The sequence below is a fragment of the Salmo salar genome, chromosome 12 (genome assembly GCF_965601325.2).
Source record: "Salmo salar chromosome 12, fSalSal1, whole genome shotgun sequence".
NCBI lineage: Eukaryota > Metazoa > Chordata > Actinopteri > Salmoniformes > Salmonidae > Salmo > Salmo salar.
In genome coordinates this window covers 49,922,388-49,942,068 of record NC_138302.1, presented here as the reverse complement: position 1 = coordinate 49,942,068, position 19,681 = coordinate 49,922,388, and the positions used below count along the sequence as shown (strand labels likewise).

The 19,681-nt window shown below is 42.7% G+C and overlaps 1 protein-coding gene across 1 annotated transcript in view; it reads right to left on the bottom strand.

Moving 5' to 3' along the window:
- Nucleotides 1–19,681, bottom strand: part of LOC106565237 (integrin alpha-5) — a 57,654-nt gene that overhangs the window by 9,986 nt on the left and 27,987 nt on the right. The window contains exons 3-19 of the mRNA XM_014132131.3: nt 19,373–19,473; nt 18,886–19,009; nt 18,558–18,619; nt 16,020–16,065; nt 15,256–15,381; nt 14,178–14,222; nt 13,592–13,635; nt 10,408–10,464; nt 8,683–8,735; nt 7,822–8,033; nt 7,364–7,555; nt 7,194–7,239; nt 6,842–6,955; nt 5,044–5,099; nt 4,490–4,650; nt 3,816–3,953; nt 1,648–1,715 (exon numbers count right to left, since the gene is read on the bottom strand). Of these exons, the coding sequence (XP_013987606.2) occupies nt 1,648–1,715; nt 3,816–3,953; nt 4,490–4,650; nt 5,044–5,099; nt 6,842–6,955; nt 7,194–7,239; nt 7,364–7,555; nt 7,822–8,033; nt 8,683–8,735; nt 10,408–10,464; nt 13,592–13,635; nt 14,178–14,222; nt 15,256–15,381; nt 16,020–16,065; nt 18,558–18,619; nt 18,886–19,009; nt 19,373–19,473 (1,645 nt within the window). The remainder of the gene's footprint in view (nt 1–1,647; nt 1,716–3,815; nt 3,954–4,489; nt 4,651–5,043; nt 5,100–6,841; nt 6,956–7,193; nt 7,240–7,363; nt 7,556–7,821; nt 8,034–8,682; nt 8,736–10,407; nt 10,465–13,591; nt 13,636–14,177; nt 14,223–15,255; nt 15,382–16,019; nt 16,066–18,557; nt 18,620–18,885; nt 19,010–19,372; nt 19,474–19,681) is intronic.

Genomic DNA, 19,681 nt, shown 5'->3' with positions numbered 1-19,681 from the left:
AACCCAGAGGATGTACTACACAAAGTACCAATAATAAAGGGCATTTATCTCTAAGACAGGCCTCAAGGTTGTGAACACAAAACAACCTCACGCATGGGAATTCTCGGGAAGCAAAAAATGTAAGTACTAAAAAACAAGCTGTGTATTACATTCCAATGGAGATAGGTCGTCGAAGCGGCATAGTGAAAGTACTGAATCATAGACGCTTTTTTGACTGACTTGGTCTCGTGGAAACAGAAAACACACATTCCCCAATTTTCCATGGGAAACTCTTAACTTGATTGTACTCTGCCGCTAATAAAAATCACATGGCGAAGTTCTGCAATACACTACTCAAGACAGAGCAAGAAAAGAGCTAGAGCTACTAGTTTGTGAATGGCCCCAGTTATTCCATTCAGCCTATAGTGCAACATACCCTGCTGTTGTCCACACTCAAACAACAATGATTAACCATTAATAACCATGAGCAAGTAAAGAGTCGTGAGGATATTAATTACTCTCCTTGGAATAAAAGTGCATTTCTTAAATCAAGGACAAATAAACATACATGTATATCAGTGGCCACCAAAACTGTCGATCACGATCACGACTGGTCGATCTCCAAGCCATTCCTAGTCGATCACCAAACATTTCTGTAAAACCCCCAACGATAAAGCCTTGCATTCCTATTATTATAATTTGTAATTTTTTTGCTGTTGCCGTTAGGTGCACTTGATTCAGCTACCCTACCGCCAGGAAGGCAAAGTGTTCCCATTATGAACCATTTCATGTGTTTGAAGGTAGAACTCTGCCTACCCGGCAGTCCCAGAGAGCAAATCAAGTGCACCTACTGTATAGGCCTACTGCTGGCCAATCAGATGGCTCAGATCACCGTGTCTGCTCAGTTTCCTCGCACCATAGACTGTAAAAAGAAGCCTCGAACGCACAACAAAGATGATAATGTGAGATTTAAAAACCTTTAAAACCATGACTAGAGAGAGACTCAACGAATCCTGCAAAGAATTGCTGTTTTTATGAGTTTGTTCATGTTTAAGTTATTCAGCACTGTCAATACTTTGTTCAACAGTTTTACAAGTCATAAAATGCATATTTTCCCTACTTCCACTCACGCTACAACCAGCGCTGCAGCTGCAAAGTGTTTCGATAAGCTATTATTTGTGGCTTGTCTTTTTTAATATCGAGGAATATTTCACTTTCTCTGGTCATGGGAGAAACAACATGAATTGGTGCATGAGGCAGAAATAATGCAGGGCGACTTAAGTTTCGCCAACAGCTGGAAGATTGTGTCCCCTTTTCTCAGCGCAGGGAGGGAGGGAGAGAGGAGGGACGGTGAGACGTGTAAGAGGCAGCCTCAAAGCTGCTCCCTCCCTCCCCTCAGACTGACCATCAGAAGCAGGCCATCACCAGTAAAATAAAAAAAGCAACCTTTAACACAAAAGCCCAACTATAGACCTCTCAACAGTCCGTATCCAATTGTTTCTTTCCTACTCTTCTTTCTTGGTTGCCACTGCTTTGAGAGGACATGACAGGTGAAAGCAATAGGCTGAAGACCTACTGAGGCCTTTCACCTATCGATAGGTCAAGAGGGAGAGGGGAGAATAACAAGGTAGGCTATTCCGGAGTAATGGAGAGGGGACTTCAGCTCACCCATAAACAGCCAGTTTGAGGTCAGGGACACAGATGTTGTCCTCACCACAGTCCAGCTGAATCTGGGCCTGCAGAACAGAAGTGTGGAGAGAGAGAGAGAGAGAAATGTTAATGGGAGAGAGAGGGAGATATTTCGATTTGGAGAACTTTATTGGCACAATTCAGTTAGCTCCTCATCTTAGAATGCTAAAAAAATGCACTTCTACTGAAAGAGAGAGATATATTTAGAGAGAGCAAGAGAGTTGTGTAATACCAAGAAAGACATTAATACAACTCACTAAGACTTTCAGCTTATTACGTACTACCAGTATATTTTCTTAAGACTGCAAAAACAGCATGCAGTTCTATGACTATTTACATTGGTTTTTGAACAACCACTGGTAAATTTACCACGGCAATACAGTTTTATGAAGACTAACGCCTTAAATGAGAGAATGAGGGGGAAAGGTAGAGGAGTGAGAAGTAAGGGAATAAGTGGAGGGCAGAAAAAGAGAACGCAAATGAGGGGTGAAGGAATGAACGGAAACAGTGTTTCGTTTTGGTGGAATGAGGAGAGCAATGATGTTCGAGAAAGGTAGACAGACTCCAATGTGAAGAAAGGAGGGATTGGGAGAAAAAAGAAAGTCTTGCTGCTTAGTGAGGAGAGGAATTGGTCTCCTAAGCAATTTGTCACTGAAGTGTAAAGACTTTACAAACCACAATAAAATATAAATCGAATATGATTAGATTAGACCGTATTCCCCTTCCCTCTCTTCCGCCTCTCTCCTTCTCCAACATTGCTCTTGCTCTGTGCACTGTGAACCCATTGTTACAATACTACCCCATCCCGGGCAGCAACATGTGGAAAACATTAGACCCAAAAAGAATTCTACAAGAGTGCAGAGTCGGCATGGCGGTCACTCACTCCGTATCCATGGCGATGGCTCATTTAAAGTCCTCAATGCTATCGTTCACTAAAGTCCATGTGGTAATCGGTCAGTCAGCACAAGACCACAAGACGGAGGAGCGCACGGGGACTAGTAATGTTCACACAGAAACACCAAGGGTTGCCCTTCTCTGCTTATCTTCTCCCCCACTTACTCACTGTCATGTTCTTTCATCCCTCCATCTCCGTGGGACAAAAAGGGCGGTAAAAACTTTATTGTTGAGAAGTGCAAGAGAAAGAGGTAGAGAGTGCAAACATATTTCTGTGTAATAATGTAAGCATGGAAAGTCTGAGCTATTCCCAAAAGCTGTTCTAGCTAAGTTGTATTGGTTTCCCTGCCAATAAGTGAGAGGCTCTGAGCACACACATACTTTTACACAGACACACATGTGCACACACACACGCTTATACTCACACACACATATAAACACATGCACATGCCCCAAGCCTGGCTCGTCTGGCTCGCAACATGGCGGAGACCAAAGGCTACATACATAAACAAACCACAACCAGATGGCTAGCCCCAGTGCCCCACCCAGAAAGAGCTGTCAGTTCTCCCTCTGTTTAATCACATAGCCGTGACTCAACCCTGAGGATTCTATTCTCAATTCGGAAAAGCTACCACCATAGAATTGGAAAGAGGGCCCACCACGTTCTTTGCCATTATCGCATATGTGACAGCATGGGTAGTGCCATTGAAGGCTTTCATCTTAAGTAAAGTAAAAAAGGCTTTGTAGCAAGTGTGCCATCTATCCAACTCTATGGCTGCCACATATTGTTATTCTGTGCTTTGTGTATCAGGACTAACCCCCAACCTTTAGACATATGGGGACCAGCACTACTAAAGAGTCGTCCATATTTAAACTGGCCACTTATGCTTTTCTACTTCAACAAGTCTTTATGGCACAAAATGTAGATATTGGGGGATTTAGACATGGTGCACAAATGTGCAAGTCTGATCGTGGTGAAGTCTGATAGTTTTGGACTACATTGTTCATAGTGCACCTATGTTCATACCCTCTATACGTTGTGTGGACTGGCGTTTCAGTAGTAGTGTCATGTACATACCAGCTCTGAAATGTAAGATATGTGGTCTGGTAAATATGATGATATTCTGGAAGTACACGCTCTCTGCTCTATAAGGTGAGATGTCTGGCAAGGTTGGGGTAAATTCCAGTTCAATTCAGTCAATAAACAGAAATTCCAAAATGTTTCCTAATTGAATAGCGTAGTTAATACATACCTTCTGCTCTATAAGGTGTGTTGTCTGGTATTTTAGAATGGGTCTCAGGCCATGGAGGTCCAGTGGAGCGAGGGGGTCCAGGCTAAAGTTGAGTGTGACGTAAATGGGGGAAAGTTTATCCCTAAACTCCCCTTCACTCTGCAACACACATGGGGGAAGAAGGGCAATGGCATCAGCAACACACTCAAGAGGAAGTGAATCGGTGTGACAGTGACTCATGTTCATGATGTGTAAAGTAAACTGTTACTTTACTTATTGTCAACTAACTGGTTGAGATAAGACACCGTGTGCCTCTAGATGTTACAGATCAGTGTAAATGTACAGCGTAAGGGAAAATGTTAACTTTCAGTCATATTGAAACTATAATAAAAAAAACGATTAACTGTAAAATATAACATTAAATGTTTCAATTTACTGGTCTTTGAAGGCTGGATTCGAAATAACTTGCCAACATTTTCCCACAAACTTTAAGTCCACCTTGAGAAGAGTTCATTGGATCATTGTCATATTTATGAACGGGCAATTTTTCCAATGCGTCTTTGAACAATTCTGTAACACTTTACTTAAAGCCTGCAGGTTTAATGCTTTATAACTTGTTTTAAGCACGTCCGGGTCTTTAAAATGTCTTATAGCAAGGTCTCCCAACATTTCTTTGAGTGTTTGAAGTGACTAACGCGCAGGTAGACGCGGGTGTCGTGACACGTTCGTCCTCCGTTGGCCATGGTGATGGTCTTCAGTAGGCTGGGCTGTTGGCTGTCCAGGAACAGAGTTCTCCTCACTAACGACTCCTTCTGGGTCTGCTTCAGATGGTCCAACTGTACCTCCACAACAAAACCTGCACCACACACACAGGGTGGGTTACATACACGTGCACACACACACACGATAGAACACAGAACTATACTCACAAAAACAAACCCATTGAAACACACATGCATTTAATTACATAGTCAGTTATTGTGGATACACTAACACAATACACACAATTACAAATACCCATTCCCAAGTGCAGATGCACACAATCACACTCCCACATACTCAAACATAAACACACACATACACTCACAAACCTTGCAAAGTTTGCCCTGTACTTACTCTATTGTCCTTTTATCTTAATCTTAACTGCTAAATTGACCACAGTGAGTTCAGGCATATTTGTGGCCACACAAGGGAAGGTAATAGGGAACAGCTGTGTTGGGGTCTTTCAAAATGAAAACACTGGGCTCACCTAGATCAGCAGGGAGGTGCTTCCCATTGGCCGAGAGGCAGAAACTGAGGTTGACACTGGAGGGGGTGAAGACAGAGAAAAAAATAGTAAGGGGGACTATTTCAGTATACAGTATATTCAATAGATCCATATAGAGCTCTGATACATACGGTGATAATATACAATACTACTGCATTTTGAATGATGCATTCCATGTAAAAAATGCTACATTTGAATAGATACCCTGTAATGGAAATCTATTAATCTTGTAATTAAGTTTGAACATATGATCAAGTAATAGGACTGGGCACCCCTCAGAGCCTGGTGCTTCTCTAGGTTTCTAGGTTTCTTCCTAGGTTCCTGTCTTTCGAGGGAGTTTTTCCTAGCCAACATGCTTCTACATCTGCATTGCATGCTGTTTGGAATTTTAGGTTGGGTTTCTGTATAAGCACTTTGTGACATCTGCAGATGTAAAAATGACTTTAAAAATCTATTTTATTTAATAGTAAGAAATCTCTGAGAAGTTTAATCTTATTGGTACATGCTCAGCTAAACCCGTTGAATGTAAATGCATTCAATCTTTGCACAGAATTGAAGCCCAATTCAACCTCTCCCCTTTAATAGAAATTACCCAAACTTTACAAGCAGAGGCAGAGAATGTGTGTGTTTGATTATGAGAGTGTGCATGCACATACAACATCTATATGCTCCACTGTAAATCTGTGTGTGTGTGTTTGAGTGTGTGTGGCCAATGGTCATCTGCCTGCGCACGTGTGAATGTGCGTGTGTGGGTGTGTCACCTCATGCATTCTGTGTCCTAGGCTGGTGTGCCAAATAATATGTCATTCAAAGTGAATGCCAACCCTCTCCACCCTTTCCTCTGTCCACAGCACCCCACCTCTACTCCTCCCTCTGCCTCCCCAAGTCTCCCAGCAACATAAACGGTAATCAAGACACAAACAAAAGCGACTTGTTCTGTACTAAAGGCGGATACCAAGATACCAGCCACTAGTCATAACTTTTTTTGAAGAGTCTAAAAATAATTCATGTTTTACTTTAATTTATGGAAGGAATTTTTGTGAGACTAAAAGTAGGGAAATGTTCCCTTGGCTTGGGCTCAGAATATAGACTTCGCCATTAAACGCTCACACTTGACCGGAGACTGGAAAAGCTTGTCAAACATGGTGTCATTTGACATTCTCAAGTGGTGAATACCGGACGTTTTGTCCATTGACATGGTTTAAGAGTGGAAAATGTACTACATAATATGTCTAGCACTTGAATTTATATTGTTGCTGAAGACAGTTTCCCTCCGATCAAGGTTGGTCTGTATGAGGCTATAGTAATATCCTAGTCAATGATAGTGGTGGTGTCCGGAAGTACAATTGACATGTTACTGATAGCTTTTGCTGTACAAGGGGACTCTCAAAATGAAGTGTTACCGGCTAAGCTTGACTTCACAAAGATCTTAACCCATGGAATATCAGCAGTGTTTCAACCAATCAGATTTATTTGAAAAGGAAAAAGGATGTACAAATGTGTTATCTTAATTTGATCAATCTGTTGTCACACAGAATCTTCCTGCGCAGCAGGAAATACAAATTGTAGTGTATTCAAGGTTTTGAAAGGCTTCTAAAGGGTGTAATTTACACTTTAACATTTCATACTTTATTTGCCCTAACAAAAAATGTATCAAACTCTACAAAAATGTCCATTAATTATAATCCACATAATAATTTACATTTCCCGTTACTGCAGGATTATTTTCCTGCTGTGAGAAGCAGGGTCAAATTAAGACAGCACATCTGTATCAACATACCAAGAAACAGAGATAGTCTCGTTCCCATTGGACACCGTACAACTCTTCTCCTCTGGATTGATCATGGTAGGTTGCAGCGTAAGAGAAGCACTGGCAATGACAATAGGCCGAGCCCTGATAGAAGAATAGCAACCAATTGGAAGATGTGATATGATTACCTTAATCAAAAGATTTGATTCCAATACAAAAATAATAGTGTAATTCAAAATTACACAAAGGTCACATATAAAACAATAGTTTGAGATGAAGGTACATGCTTAATTAAAATACAAATACAAAAATGGGGTGTAATTGGTCAGCTAGCTAATTTGCATGTGCAATGAGCCAATAATGTTCTGGTGAGAGGATATACCTGTACAGAACAGCCTTGTCAGCCCCAAAAGCACCTACGATGAGATCTGCACAAAGATGACCCCAAGATTAACACTAATTCAAGAACAATGTGATGCCTTCTGAAATAGGAAAAAGCTAAATAATTTAAAACAAAATTGGGCAATTGGACTAAACCATTTTCTCTTTTACCTGGGTAGCCATTATGATCCAGATCTTTATTTCCGCGGAGGGCGTAGCCAAAACTGGCTGGAAAAGTGCCAGAGGCCCATTGGCCAGATAGAGTCTGAGTGGGCATGTCCATCAGTCCACTGGCATGTCCATTATAGATGAGGACCAATCCCTGTTGGTCGTCTCCGCCAAAGGGACAGCCGATGGCAATATCTAAGTTAATCAACAGAGTTATGACACTTCAGGATAATGGTTTATCCCCACTCCCTCTGCCCTGATTTTAGTTATGTTCTTGCATGAACGATTGAAATGTATCACATATTGTTATGTGCGGCCTTTAGGCATCAAATGGGAAAAACTAAGGAAAGGTACTAACTGAACTTGTCCAATATGAAATCCTCAGCTTCAATTTCTATTGCAAAATGTTTTGCGACAGTGTTCATTAATGAATATGACCCAAGATTTTCCAGAGTTCTCACCGTTGAAGCCGTCCTGGTTGAGGTCTCCCAGTGGGGCCAGCGAGCTGCCAAACCTCCCGAAGGCCTGGCTCCCCCCCAGGTGGGGCAGCCTGGGTTCAAACAGCAAGGGTCGCCGCTGCAGGTACACATAGACACGGCCCACCTCCTCCCAACGCAGTCCGTCGGAACCCCTCTGCATGAACATGGGAGCTCCCACCACAAGGTCTTCCATCCTGGGGTAGAGAGAGGAGAGAGGAAGAGATGATGTGTGCTCATTCAGTCAGCTGTTCATAAAAATATATATAGCGTCGTCCGGGTTTGGCCGGGTTAGGCCATCATTGTAAATAAGAATTTGATCTTAACTGACCTGCCTAGTTAAATAAAGGTAAAATGAAAAATATATATATTTTACGGTTATGAATGTTATTTTATTTTCACGACGGTCTTGGACTAGAACTTTAGGTCAAATCAAGGCCTCTAAAGTTGAGCTAGCGTGCATTAGTGTAGCAAGTGTGATGTCCTGAGTTTCCTGACTATGAGTCTAATAGGATAGGGAAAGCGGAATTGGCCAATAGAGAACCTGAAACCAGGAGAAAGGAAGTGTAGGAGTAGCTACTGTATGACAAGGAATTTTCATGACACATGACAGAGGGAAATTCATGACAATGGGATCTTCTGACATACTGTATTTCACCTCCTCGCTCTCCATCTCTCTCTCCTTTCTCCCTTGTTAGCATACATTGTCCGTCCAAGTCTGCCTGTCCAAATCTTGCCATACCTGCCTTCTTTTTGCACACTTTGTCTTTCTCTCTTTATCGCTCGCCCGATTTTTCTCTCTTTCTTTCCATCTCTCTCTCCTTCTCTCTATGCTAGCTCACTCACCCGTCGTTGTTGATGTCCGTGGCTGCCACGGCGTAGCCGAAATAGGACCCCATCTGGAAGACATTAGAGCAGACAGAGTTAGCGTGTAATCACACCGGTGGGCATAGTATCGCTCTTTCTTTCTCCTTCACTCTCTCTTTCTCTCTCTCTCTACTTCTCTCTCTTACATCCCCTTGCCCTAGAAGCCTCTTCAATCGGGCCCCCCAAATCCATCCCCCTTGGCTCCCTCTTTCCTCTCTGTTGTCTCTAAGCTCAGTGCCAGAGCTTCTGTGAGTTACATGAGAGGTAGAAGGAGGTAGGTGTTCGGAGGAGGTGGGGGACTCAAGCCGCTATAGGCATCTCAGAGAGACAGGGAGGATTGGTCACTCAGTGTCGTTATCTTTGACGATTCTATATTATGCCATAAATGATGGACTGTTGTCAAGAGTTTTATGTCACAGCTATTATCCCCTGGTGAATGACTTCACCAGACTAATCGACAATGTACAGTATGTTGGTCATTCTATAAAGCTGAGAGGAAGTGATGTTAGAGCTACTGTAGTGTAGCTACCGTAACCCAACACATAGCGACCTCGTCAAAAGGTTTGGATCTCTTGGCGTAAATCAGCTAATGTGTTGGGTTAACAGTCCCTGGACCTGAGTTGGAGTTCCCGGTCTCAGCTAACCCCGAATTCGCAGCAGTAAACTCGAACCAGCGAGATCAATTTCATGGTATGACTACTTGTATAGAGACATGTAAAATGTATGGCACGGAGACATTGTTGACACAGCTTTGTTTACACAGCTGAGTCCGACGGTGCAGTCCAAAGCACTCATGTGGAGAGTAGTCAACCTAAAGAGACCGTCAAATCAAATCCAACCAGGAGTTCATTTCAGATCGTTCTCACTATGCAATAAGCAGTTCGTTAGCAGCTTACACAGAAAGTATACATACAAAGCATACATATGCATGTACATTAGTAGTTGTCTTGTTCATCAGCCATGGAGAATTTAGAAGACTACAGGAGTAACATGCAATAAACCATGTCACATAATCAAAAAAATCCAGCAATTTAGCCAATGAGGAATCCAAACCCTTTGGCACAATGGTGGGTTGACATAAACATGCTCCCCACCCCCTTATTTTGCAACACAAAATCCTGAGTCAACATGTAGCTGTAATACTGTTTGTGTGTGTGTGTGGACGTGTTTAATTATACTTGTGGAGACTAGTAAACAAACCAAAATTTGACCAACTGGAGACATTTTGTTGGTCCCCACATGGTCAAATGGTATTTCTAGGGGGGTTAAAAGTTAAGGTTAGAATTATTTTTAGGTTTAAGATTAGAAGCGAGGGTTAGTTTTAAGGTTAGGAGCTAGGGTTAGGGTTAAGGTTAGGTTTTGGGGTTAAGGTTAGGGTTTAGGGAAAATAGGATTTTGAATGGGACTGAATTTTGTGTCTCCACAAGGTTAGTACAAGACATGTGTATACACACACACACACACGTGTGTGTGTGTGTACTTGGATGTATTCGTGTGTGTGTGTCTACGTGTGTATGTGATTGCGTGATTCACAACGTATGGAACACATAGGGCTTTGTGGGCTCACCTCTGACCCAGGGATAAAGCGTTATCTCCTGGGGGCAAATTCCTTCAGCCCCCCTATATATACCCACATATCAAAATAGAGGCGCCAAAAGTCCAGTATAGCCTAGCCCCCTTGCTGTTAAGTAGATTTGCACCAACCTGTTCTCCGGTTAGGTTCAGCATGGATGTCAGGTCTGTTCCATTGAGTATGGACACCTGCATTGAGAGAGTTTAGAAAAAACCTTCAGTTATCAACCATGATTGTAGGAGAACCATCATGAAAATGACATGCAATACTGTTGGTTGTAACTAGGGCTGTGGCGGTCATGAAATTTTGTCAGCCGGTGATTGTCAAGCAAATAACTGCTGACCTCACAATAATTGACCTTTAATTAACATAAACACATTTAGCATCTCCTGTATTCCACGCATAGCCTACAAGCCACTGATGCAGACCTTTGGAACATGTACATTTTAAAAAGTCTAATAAATCCATATAATATAGCCTACACCATCACAATAAACCCATTATTTATTTGAGAGAGGTCTAAAGAAACATGATATGAAGAAAATGTAGTCTATTTCAGAAGAACAGAATAGCATACTCTGCATTGTCCATATTTTAGGCGGTGATCTGACTATGTCATATGGCTGTGGGCTACACTAGTTAATTTAGCAGACAAGATTTGCTTAGAATTCCGTGGAATTATTTTATAGTATGAAGAATACAATTGAACATAGCTGAATAAAATACAAAGGATATTTTCTCCAAAGGATTTGATGGAGTGCGACATGCGGCTATTCTGTGTTGAGCGGTTAACAAAGAAACGTGTACTCCTATATGCTTAATTTAGAGTTATTTATGTAACTTTAGTTGTGATACCAATGTTGAGCTCTATGTTTAGATTTGAATACATTCTAAGGCTGCATGATGGGACTCTAATGATGATTGGAAAAAAGTTGCATGAAAGGCATGAGCTCTGCTTTGTTTTTTGCACAGGCTGTACACACTTGATAATGCACTTGATAATGCACTTGATAATGCCTCAAATTTCCCGGCTGCATCCCCTTTGTTTGGCCATAATCCCCCTAAAAAAATATTTTGAGGTCAGTGGCCGTTATGCCCTTGGGCTGAATATAATAATTATAATTCCTTTCTCCCCACTGCATGCCGAAGCACCTCTCACTCATATGGCTCTCAATCAAGTGATAGGGTCTTTCTCACAGGCTACAAGTGAAGACAGACACATTTGGTACGCAACTGCGCATGTCCTTCTCCAATTCCGAGGCACATATTGAAGATATTGGAAGAACTGTCCACATTTACTTTTTGTCAGCCAACAAGATGAGTAGGTCTAACGAACAGCAAAAGCACTAGCCTATTGTCACGTCCTGACCAGTGAAAAGGGTCATTTGCCATAGTAGAATGGTCAGGGCGTGGCAGGGGGGTTGTTTTGTGTGTTTTGGGGTTTGTGTGTTTCTAGGGGAATGTGTTCTATTTTTCATTTTCTATGTTTCGTTTTCCAGGTTTGGCCGAGTATGGTTTCCAATCAGAGGCAGGTGTCTTTCGTTGTCTCTGATTGGAAGCCATACTTAGGCAGCCTGTTTTCCTTTGGGTTTTGTGGGTGGTTGTTTTCCGTATAGTAAGTGTACCTTACGGAACTGTATGTCATTTTGTTTCTTTTGTTTAAGTGTTCTCTTTAAATAAATGAGGATGAGCACTCTACACGCTGCGCCTTGGTCTGTTCCTTTCGACGCTTGTGACACCTATTACATAGTACAAAATTGACCTATTTTATTCTGTGCGAGAAATAAATATTCCAAGCATAGTCCAGGACAGTTGTGGGATGCGATAGATCCCAAATTAATACAACCACTAGCATCAAAAAAACTGTTTTAAGCAATGAGCCTGATGCAACAGATTAAAACGTTTAGCTTAAAATGTTGATAAACTATTAGGCTATTTCTTCACATTATAAGCGCAGCAATGCGCACACGGCAGTAGGCTATAAGCGCGACTGTTACATTTGCAGGAAAATACAATTCTCAAAAGTGACCACAAATGAGATTTTATTATAAAGGTGCATTTATGGTAAAAATGATCTTCCCCAAACTTGAAACTCACACGTTGCGTATGTATGCCAGTTTGGCTCTACAACCATTGTAAAGCGGATTAATGTGCTTAATTTTAAGAAGTTATTTGGCCACTTTAGTTGTGATACAAACTTCATCAAAACATATAGGGCTATGGGCTAGGCTACAGGAGGTGTGGGACTATGATTTGAAAAAGTCAGAAAAGGCATGCGCTGTTTCTTTTATGCTGGGCATCATTCACAAGTGATAATATATCATTCACAAGTGATAGGCTAATATTGTCACCCATCACACTATTCTTGATTTAAGCTTGTCTTTACATATACTAAATAATATAAGTGTGACATTTGTTTTGATTTAGAATGGACCATTATTATGCACCTGTCTTGAAACAGGGGCAGGGGGAAAAATGCATGTCATCTATGCACTTAAATAGCGAATGGAGGATGCTTTCCCCGTGGTTTATATACATGCCAGCCAGGTAGGCTATACTCCTGTTTTAAAAAGAAGCAATGTGCTCAATATTAGGAAGGTTGAGAAATAAATATTGTAGGCCTTGCCTATAGAAAGCTGATGGGATTCTCCTCTATTTAATAGAGGCCATCACTGTTTTCTCACTCAATTGCATAGCCTATAGCAATGTTGCGCAATATAAGCTCATGGGCTCTCTCTCATGAAGTGTTTGATTAGATTTTCGATTACATTTGTGTTGATGTCAGAGTGATTAGAGGGACAATAGAGTGCGGAGTACCAGGCAGTTAGCAAGTTTGGCAGGCTACTAATGACCATCAGCCGCATCAGAGCTTGGAGAAGCCTAAATACCGTGACTCAACGGTAACATGGATTTTGACTGCCATCTTGACTAATGACGGCTAGTGTGGCGGTAATACGGTCACCGTAACAGCCCTAGTTGTAACACATGCATTTATGAATATGTATGCACATCAGTCTTGTATAAGAACATCTTTCTTTAAATCCCTCTCTTAATTCACTTCCAGAAGTATTACAATGTTATTGATTAAAGCATTGCTGCGGTTAGAGCTTGCAAGAAAGGAATTTCACTGTACTTGTGCATGTGACATTAAAACTTGAAACTTTTCCCGTTTCATATATTGGCGTTCTCTCACCCCCTCCTCTTCTTCACAGTAACATTCCTCTATGTCATCCTTAGGTCATCCCTATGTCACCCCTCATTAACTTTCATCTAGAATGAATGATGAAATATGTGTAAAATATGAGGACTCCTTACTAAACCATACAACATGAGTCCCTTGGGGACTCCCGTGACGAAATCTGCAAAGACAGAAAATGAGAAAGAGAGAAAGGAAGTTCAAGAGTTGAGGTCAAGCTAGGGCTAGGACTCCAGGCACTTCCAAATATGAACAACCGAGGGGTTAAAACATTGCTGATCATAAGCAGTGTTTAAAATATGAAAAGCTGAGGTTTGCTTGTTGCAGGTCTGTGGCAATAATTTGATTCAATCTTAAAAGCTCAAGGAACTGAAGTAATACGGCCAAGCACACCATGCAAGTTTTTCATTTATTTTCAAACAAGCAGAACATCTTCATGTTGTGGCCTTGAGTGAGCTACTTAAGTACAGTCGACTCCAATGTCATGTAATAAGTAGGTTATTACATTGTGCTCTGATATTCTTCTGATATACTGTGTGCTCTAATGACTAAAGCTCTAATGATTAGAGCACACGAGTATATTAGTGCATAGGGGACTTTAGATGGACTTCCGATAGTTAATAACTATTAGACAGAATTATGGGGTAAGCAAACCCTAAGCCCAATCATGCGCAAGCCAGTCAGCACTGTAAATATGACCCTCACCTTCAATGTTATCTCCACTGAACTCCCCGCCGGCCACAGAGTAACCTGGAGAGAGACAGACAGACAGACACAGAGAAACAGACAGACAGAGACAGACAGAGACAGAGAAACAGACAGACAGAGACAGACAGAGACAGAGACAGAGAAACAGACACACAGACAGAGACAGAGAAACAGACACAGACAGAGACAGAGAAACAGACACACAGACAGAGACAGAGAAACAGACACACAGACAGACACAGAGAAACAGACACAGAGAAACAGACAGACAGACAGAGAAACAGACAGACAGAGACAGAGAAACAGACAGACAGAGACAGAGAAACAGACAGACAGAGACAGAGAAACAGACAGACAGAGACAGAGAAACAGACAGACAGAGACAGAGAAACAGACAGACAGAGACAGAGAAACAGACAGACAGAGACAGAGAAACAGACAGACAGACAGAGACAGAGAAACAGACAGACAGACAGAGACAGAGAAACAGACAGACAGACAGAGACAGAGAAACAGACAGACAGACAGAGACAGAGAAACAGACAGACAGACACAGAGAAACAGACAGACAGACAGACAGAGAGAGAAACAGACAGACAGAGAGAGAAACAGACAGACAGAGAGAGAAACAGACAGACAGACAGAGAGAGAAACAGACAGACAGACAGAGAGAGAAACAGACAGACAGACAGAGAAACAGACAGACAGACAGAGAGAGAAACAGACAGACAGACAGAGAAACAGACAGACAGAGAGAGAAACAGACAGACAGAGAGAGAAACAGACAGACAGACAGAAACAGACAGACAGACAGAGAGAGAAACAGACAGACAGACAGAGAAACAGACAGACAGACAGAGAAACAGACAGAGGAGAGGGGGAACAGAGAGCGAGAGAGAGGGGGAGAGAGAATGGGAGAAAAATGATGGGTCAATAAGAGGGAGTAGTGCAATGCGAAATCGGGTAAGGCAACTACTTAGTGCTCTGGTCAAAAGCAGTGCACTGTGAACTGAATAGGGTGTCATTTCAGACGCAGCTTCTGTCTAACTCCTATGAAGAAGTGGACCATGCTCACCCAGGTAACTGTCGTCATAGCTCCCCTGCACCTGATGGGTCTGGATCTGTCCGGTAACAGAGAGCAGGAAGTAGGAAGGGTAGTAGGCCTTGACTATTTCCTTTGTGGTGGCTAAGATCAGCTGACCTGTGGGAAGGACGGATGGGGATAAGGGTCAGAGGTAAAGACGAGCTGTGACTTTTGAACTTTGTCTTATGGGGTTTTAGCTGCAGTAAAATGACTGTTGAAGTTTGGCACTGAGGATGGTCTAGGGCAGTGCTTCTCAAACCTCTCCTTGGTGACCCCCAGACATTTCACAATTTTGTTGGAGCCCTGAACTAGCGCTCCTGCTTTACCTAGTCAAGGGCTTGATGATTAGTTGACAAGTTGAATCAGGTGTGCTAGCTCTGGAATGGATTAAATACATGGAACGGCTGGGGGTCCCCGAGGAGAGGTTTGAGAACCACTGGTCTAGGGGGTAACTTCGCTGCTTGGCAACCATATGTACGCGTCTGCGCAGGTTTTAATCCCGCTCTGTCGTTATGCTGACATAAATAATATCTCTCTCGTGTCTCTCTACACTGTATCTGTCTAATAAAAAGGAAACGTTTGAAAGAATGGGAATTCCCAGTCTTTAAAGAAAAGGGGGAAAAAAAATAGTTGATGTATGGTTTTCTAGGCTAAACTGTATGCTATCTCTACGTCCTGTAGTTGAACCAATTCATATAAATCCACATATGGTCCCAATAGGATCCTATATCCTATAAATCCAATAGTGCACTTACCTTGCCAGTAAAAGCTTCCTGGTCCTCCAAGAACAATCTTCCCATCCTGAAACAAACAGAAAAACAACCACTCTGATGAGAACCTTACATATCAAGCAACTTTTTATCAAGAATATGTATAAGGGGCTTTCAGATATAACTACATTTTAAGTCTTATGTCGCTAAACATACAGAATTCATACAGTGGGGTGTTCCAGAAAGCAGGATCCTTCAGTTAGCCAGCTAACTTTGATAAGCAGTCAAATATTGTCACGGTTGTTGTCGGTGAAGGAGGACCAATACGCAGCAGGTACGTGTATGCTCATCTTGATTTTTATTAACTACAAAAATGAACATACAAAATAACAAAACGAACGAACAACTACAAACAGTCTGGTAAAGCATACGGCTTACACACAGAACAATCACCCACAAATAACACATACAAACACACCCTAATATATGGGACTCTCAATCAAAGGCAGATAGACAACACCTGCCTTCAACTGAGAGTCCCAACCCCAATCAACCAAACATAGAAACACACACACTAGACTAACCATAGAATTAACTAAACATAAACCAAAACCCGGAAATACTAAATCAAACACCCTTTACACAAACACACCACCCCGAACCACATAAAACAAATACCCTCTGCCACGTCCTGACCAAACTACAAAAACAATTAACCTTATACTGGCCAGGACGTGACAAATATACTGCTAAAAAAAATAAAGGGAACACTTAAACAACACAATGTAAATCCAAGTCAATCACACTTCTGTGAAATCAAACTGTCCACTTAGGAAGCAACACTGATTGACAATAAATTTCACATGCTGTTATGCAAATGGAATAGACAACAGGTAGAAATTATAGGCAATTAGCAAGACACCCCCAATAAAGGAGTGGTTCAGCAGGTGGGGACCACAGACCACTTTTCAGTTCCTATGCTTCCTGGCTGATGTTTTGGTCACTTTTGAATGCTGGCGGTGCTTTCACTCTAGTGGTAGCATGAGACGGAGTCTACAACCCACACAAGTGGCTCAGGTAGTGCAGCTCATCCAGGATGGCACAGCAATGCGAGCTGTGGCAAGAAGGTTTGCTGTGTCTGTCAGCGTAGTGTCCAGAGCATGGAGGCGCTACCAGGAGACAGGCCAGTACATCAGGAGACGTGGAGGAGGCCGTAGGAGGGCAACAACCCAGCAGCAGGACCGCTACCTCCGCCTTTGTGCAAGGAGGAGCAGGAGGAGCACTGCCAGAGCCCTGCAAAATGACCTCCAGCAGGCCACAAATGTGCATGTGTCTGCTCAAACGGTCAGAAACAGACTCCATGAGGGTGGTATGAGGCCCCGACGTCCACAGGTGGGGGTTGTGCTTACAGCCCAACACCGTGCAGGACGTTTGGCATTTGCCAGAGAACACCAAGATTGGCAAATTCGCCACTCGCGCCCTGTGCTCTTCACAGATGAAAGCAGGTTCACACTGAGCACGTGACAGACGTGACAGAGTCTGGAGACGCCGTGGAGAACGTTCTGCTGCCTGCAACATCCTCCAGCATGACCGGTTTGGTGGTGGGTCAGTCATGGTGTGGGGTGGCATTTCTTTGGGGGGCCGCACAGCCCTCCATGTGCTCGCCAGAGGTAGCCTGACTGCCATTAGGTACCAAGATGAGATCCTCAGACCCCTTGTGAGATCATATGCTGGTGCGGTTGGCCCTGGGTTCCTCCTAATGCAAGACAATGCTAGACCTCATGTGGCTGGAGTGTGTCAGCAGTTCCTGCAAGAGGAAGGCATTGATGCTATGGACTGGCCCGCCCGTTCCCCAGACCTGAATCCAATTGAGCACATCTGGGACATCATGTCTCGCTCCATCCACCAACGCCACGTTGCACCACAGACTGTCCAGGAGTTGGCGGATGCTTTAGTCCAGGTCTGGGAGGAGATCCCTCAGGAGACCATCTGCCACCTCATCAGGAGCATGCCCAGGCGTTGTAGGGAGGTCATACAGGCACGTGGAGGCCACACACACTACTGAGCCTCATTTTGACTTGTTTTAAGGACATTACATCAAAGTTGGATCAGCCTGTAGTGTGGTTTTCCACTTACATTTTGAGTGTGACTCCAAATCCAGACCTCCATGGGTTGATAAATTGGATTTCCATTGATTATTTTTGTGTGAATTTGTTGTTCGCACATTCAACTATGTAAAGAAAAAAGTATTTAATAAGATTATTTCTTTCATTCAGATCTAGGATGTGTTGTTTAAGTGTTCCCTTTATTTTTTTGAGCAGTGTATATCTCATGATTTGCTGATTCATTTAGAAAGCTAAACTTGAATATAGGTTGTTGGCTGTCGAGTCAATTACTCCATGCTAATTTCAAGTATATATTTCTCAAAAGGATTAAGTTATATCAGAATTTCTGGGACAGTTAGCTGGCTCATTTATCCTGATTTCTGGGACAGCCCCCAAGACATAAGCCCCCATATAAAAAGCTCCCAAGATAATCTATTTTGAATTGTTAATGAATTGTTCCTTTTCCTCTTGAACATACCTTGGTGAAGTCAGCACTGAACCCGCCCTGACAGTAGCCCTGTCCGGCAGGACCATGTCTCTCTGAGGTAAATGGAAGAGAAGCAGAAAACATTGACGAGTCACACTGAAAGGCTACTACCCAAATGGGCTAGCCAGAGCTGTATTATAACATGTGCACACACAAATCTCCAATTGACATCAGTGGTCAATTTACAAGAAAGTTCAAGTTGGAGTCAGGATTCAGCCCTCACACAACTCAAAGTCGTGGCTGCATGCCTTGGCACTACTTCATTCAATTGACTTCAGGTACAGTATTTTGAATCAGGGTGTCATTTGCAATACTGTACCTGTGCGACAGGGTGCGTACTCCACAAATGTCTTGAGGTTGTCCACGGAGAGGTAGCAAGTTCCTGTGGCGTCAGAGAAGGGGTCGTCGTGTTCCGTTCTCCAGTAATACCTCGGGGCACAAGCCTTGGACACATTCAAAAGAAGGGTATAGGGGTTAGACAGGGTTAAAATTCAAAACAACACATAAGAAACTCAACTATCAACTGTCAGATGCATTGTCTTCCGTCAGATGGCGTCATTCTAAAACCACCGTTGTGCTATCTGATGGAAGACAATGCTGTCAGATGTTCATAGGCATCACTGACACACTGTGAAAAGCTTTTCATGACTGGGGCTATGGTCGACTTGTGACAGTAGTCAAATAATAAACAATATCAAAATACACATAAAATCATCAAATCAATCAAGTCCGTATTGGCTTTCTGATCAATTCTAACTGGAGAGCTAGACCTAATTCTCTCTATCCCGCAGAACATAGTATCTTACCAGGACAGTGTTGCCATGGGAACGCACTGTCGCCCCAAACCACTGATGGGACTTGAACTCCACCTGGACGTCGACGTCGTTGACATGGAAACGGCGATCTCCTGGACGATGCCAAAGAAACGCACCTTTACATTTATAATACAATACTTCTATGAATTTAATAGCCTAAAACAGGGATGTGTGACTTTCATGGGTTGGGGGCATCAAAAAAATGTAACTCATCATGAGGGGCCACAGTGGCTTGCGGGTCTGCATACTCATATCCATACCCACACACTCAGTCATAGCTGGCCCTAGCCTTTTGGGGGC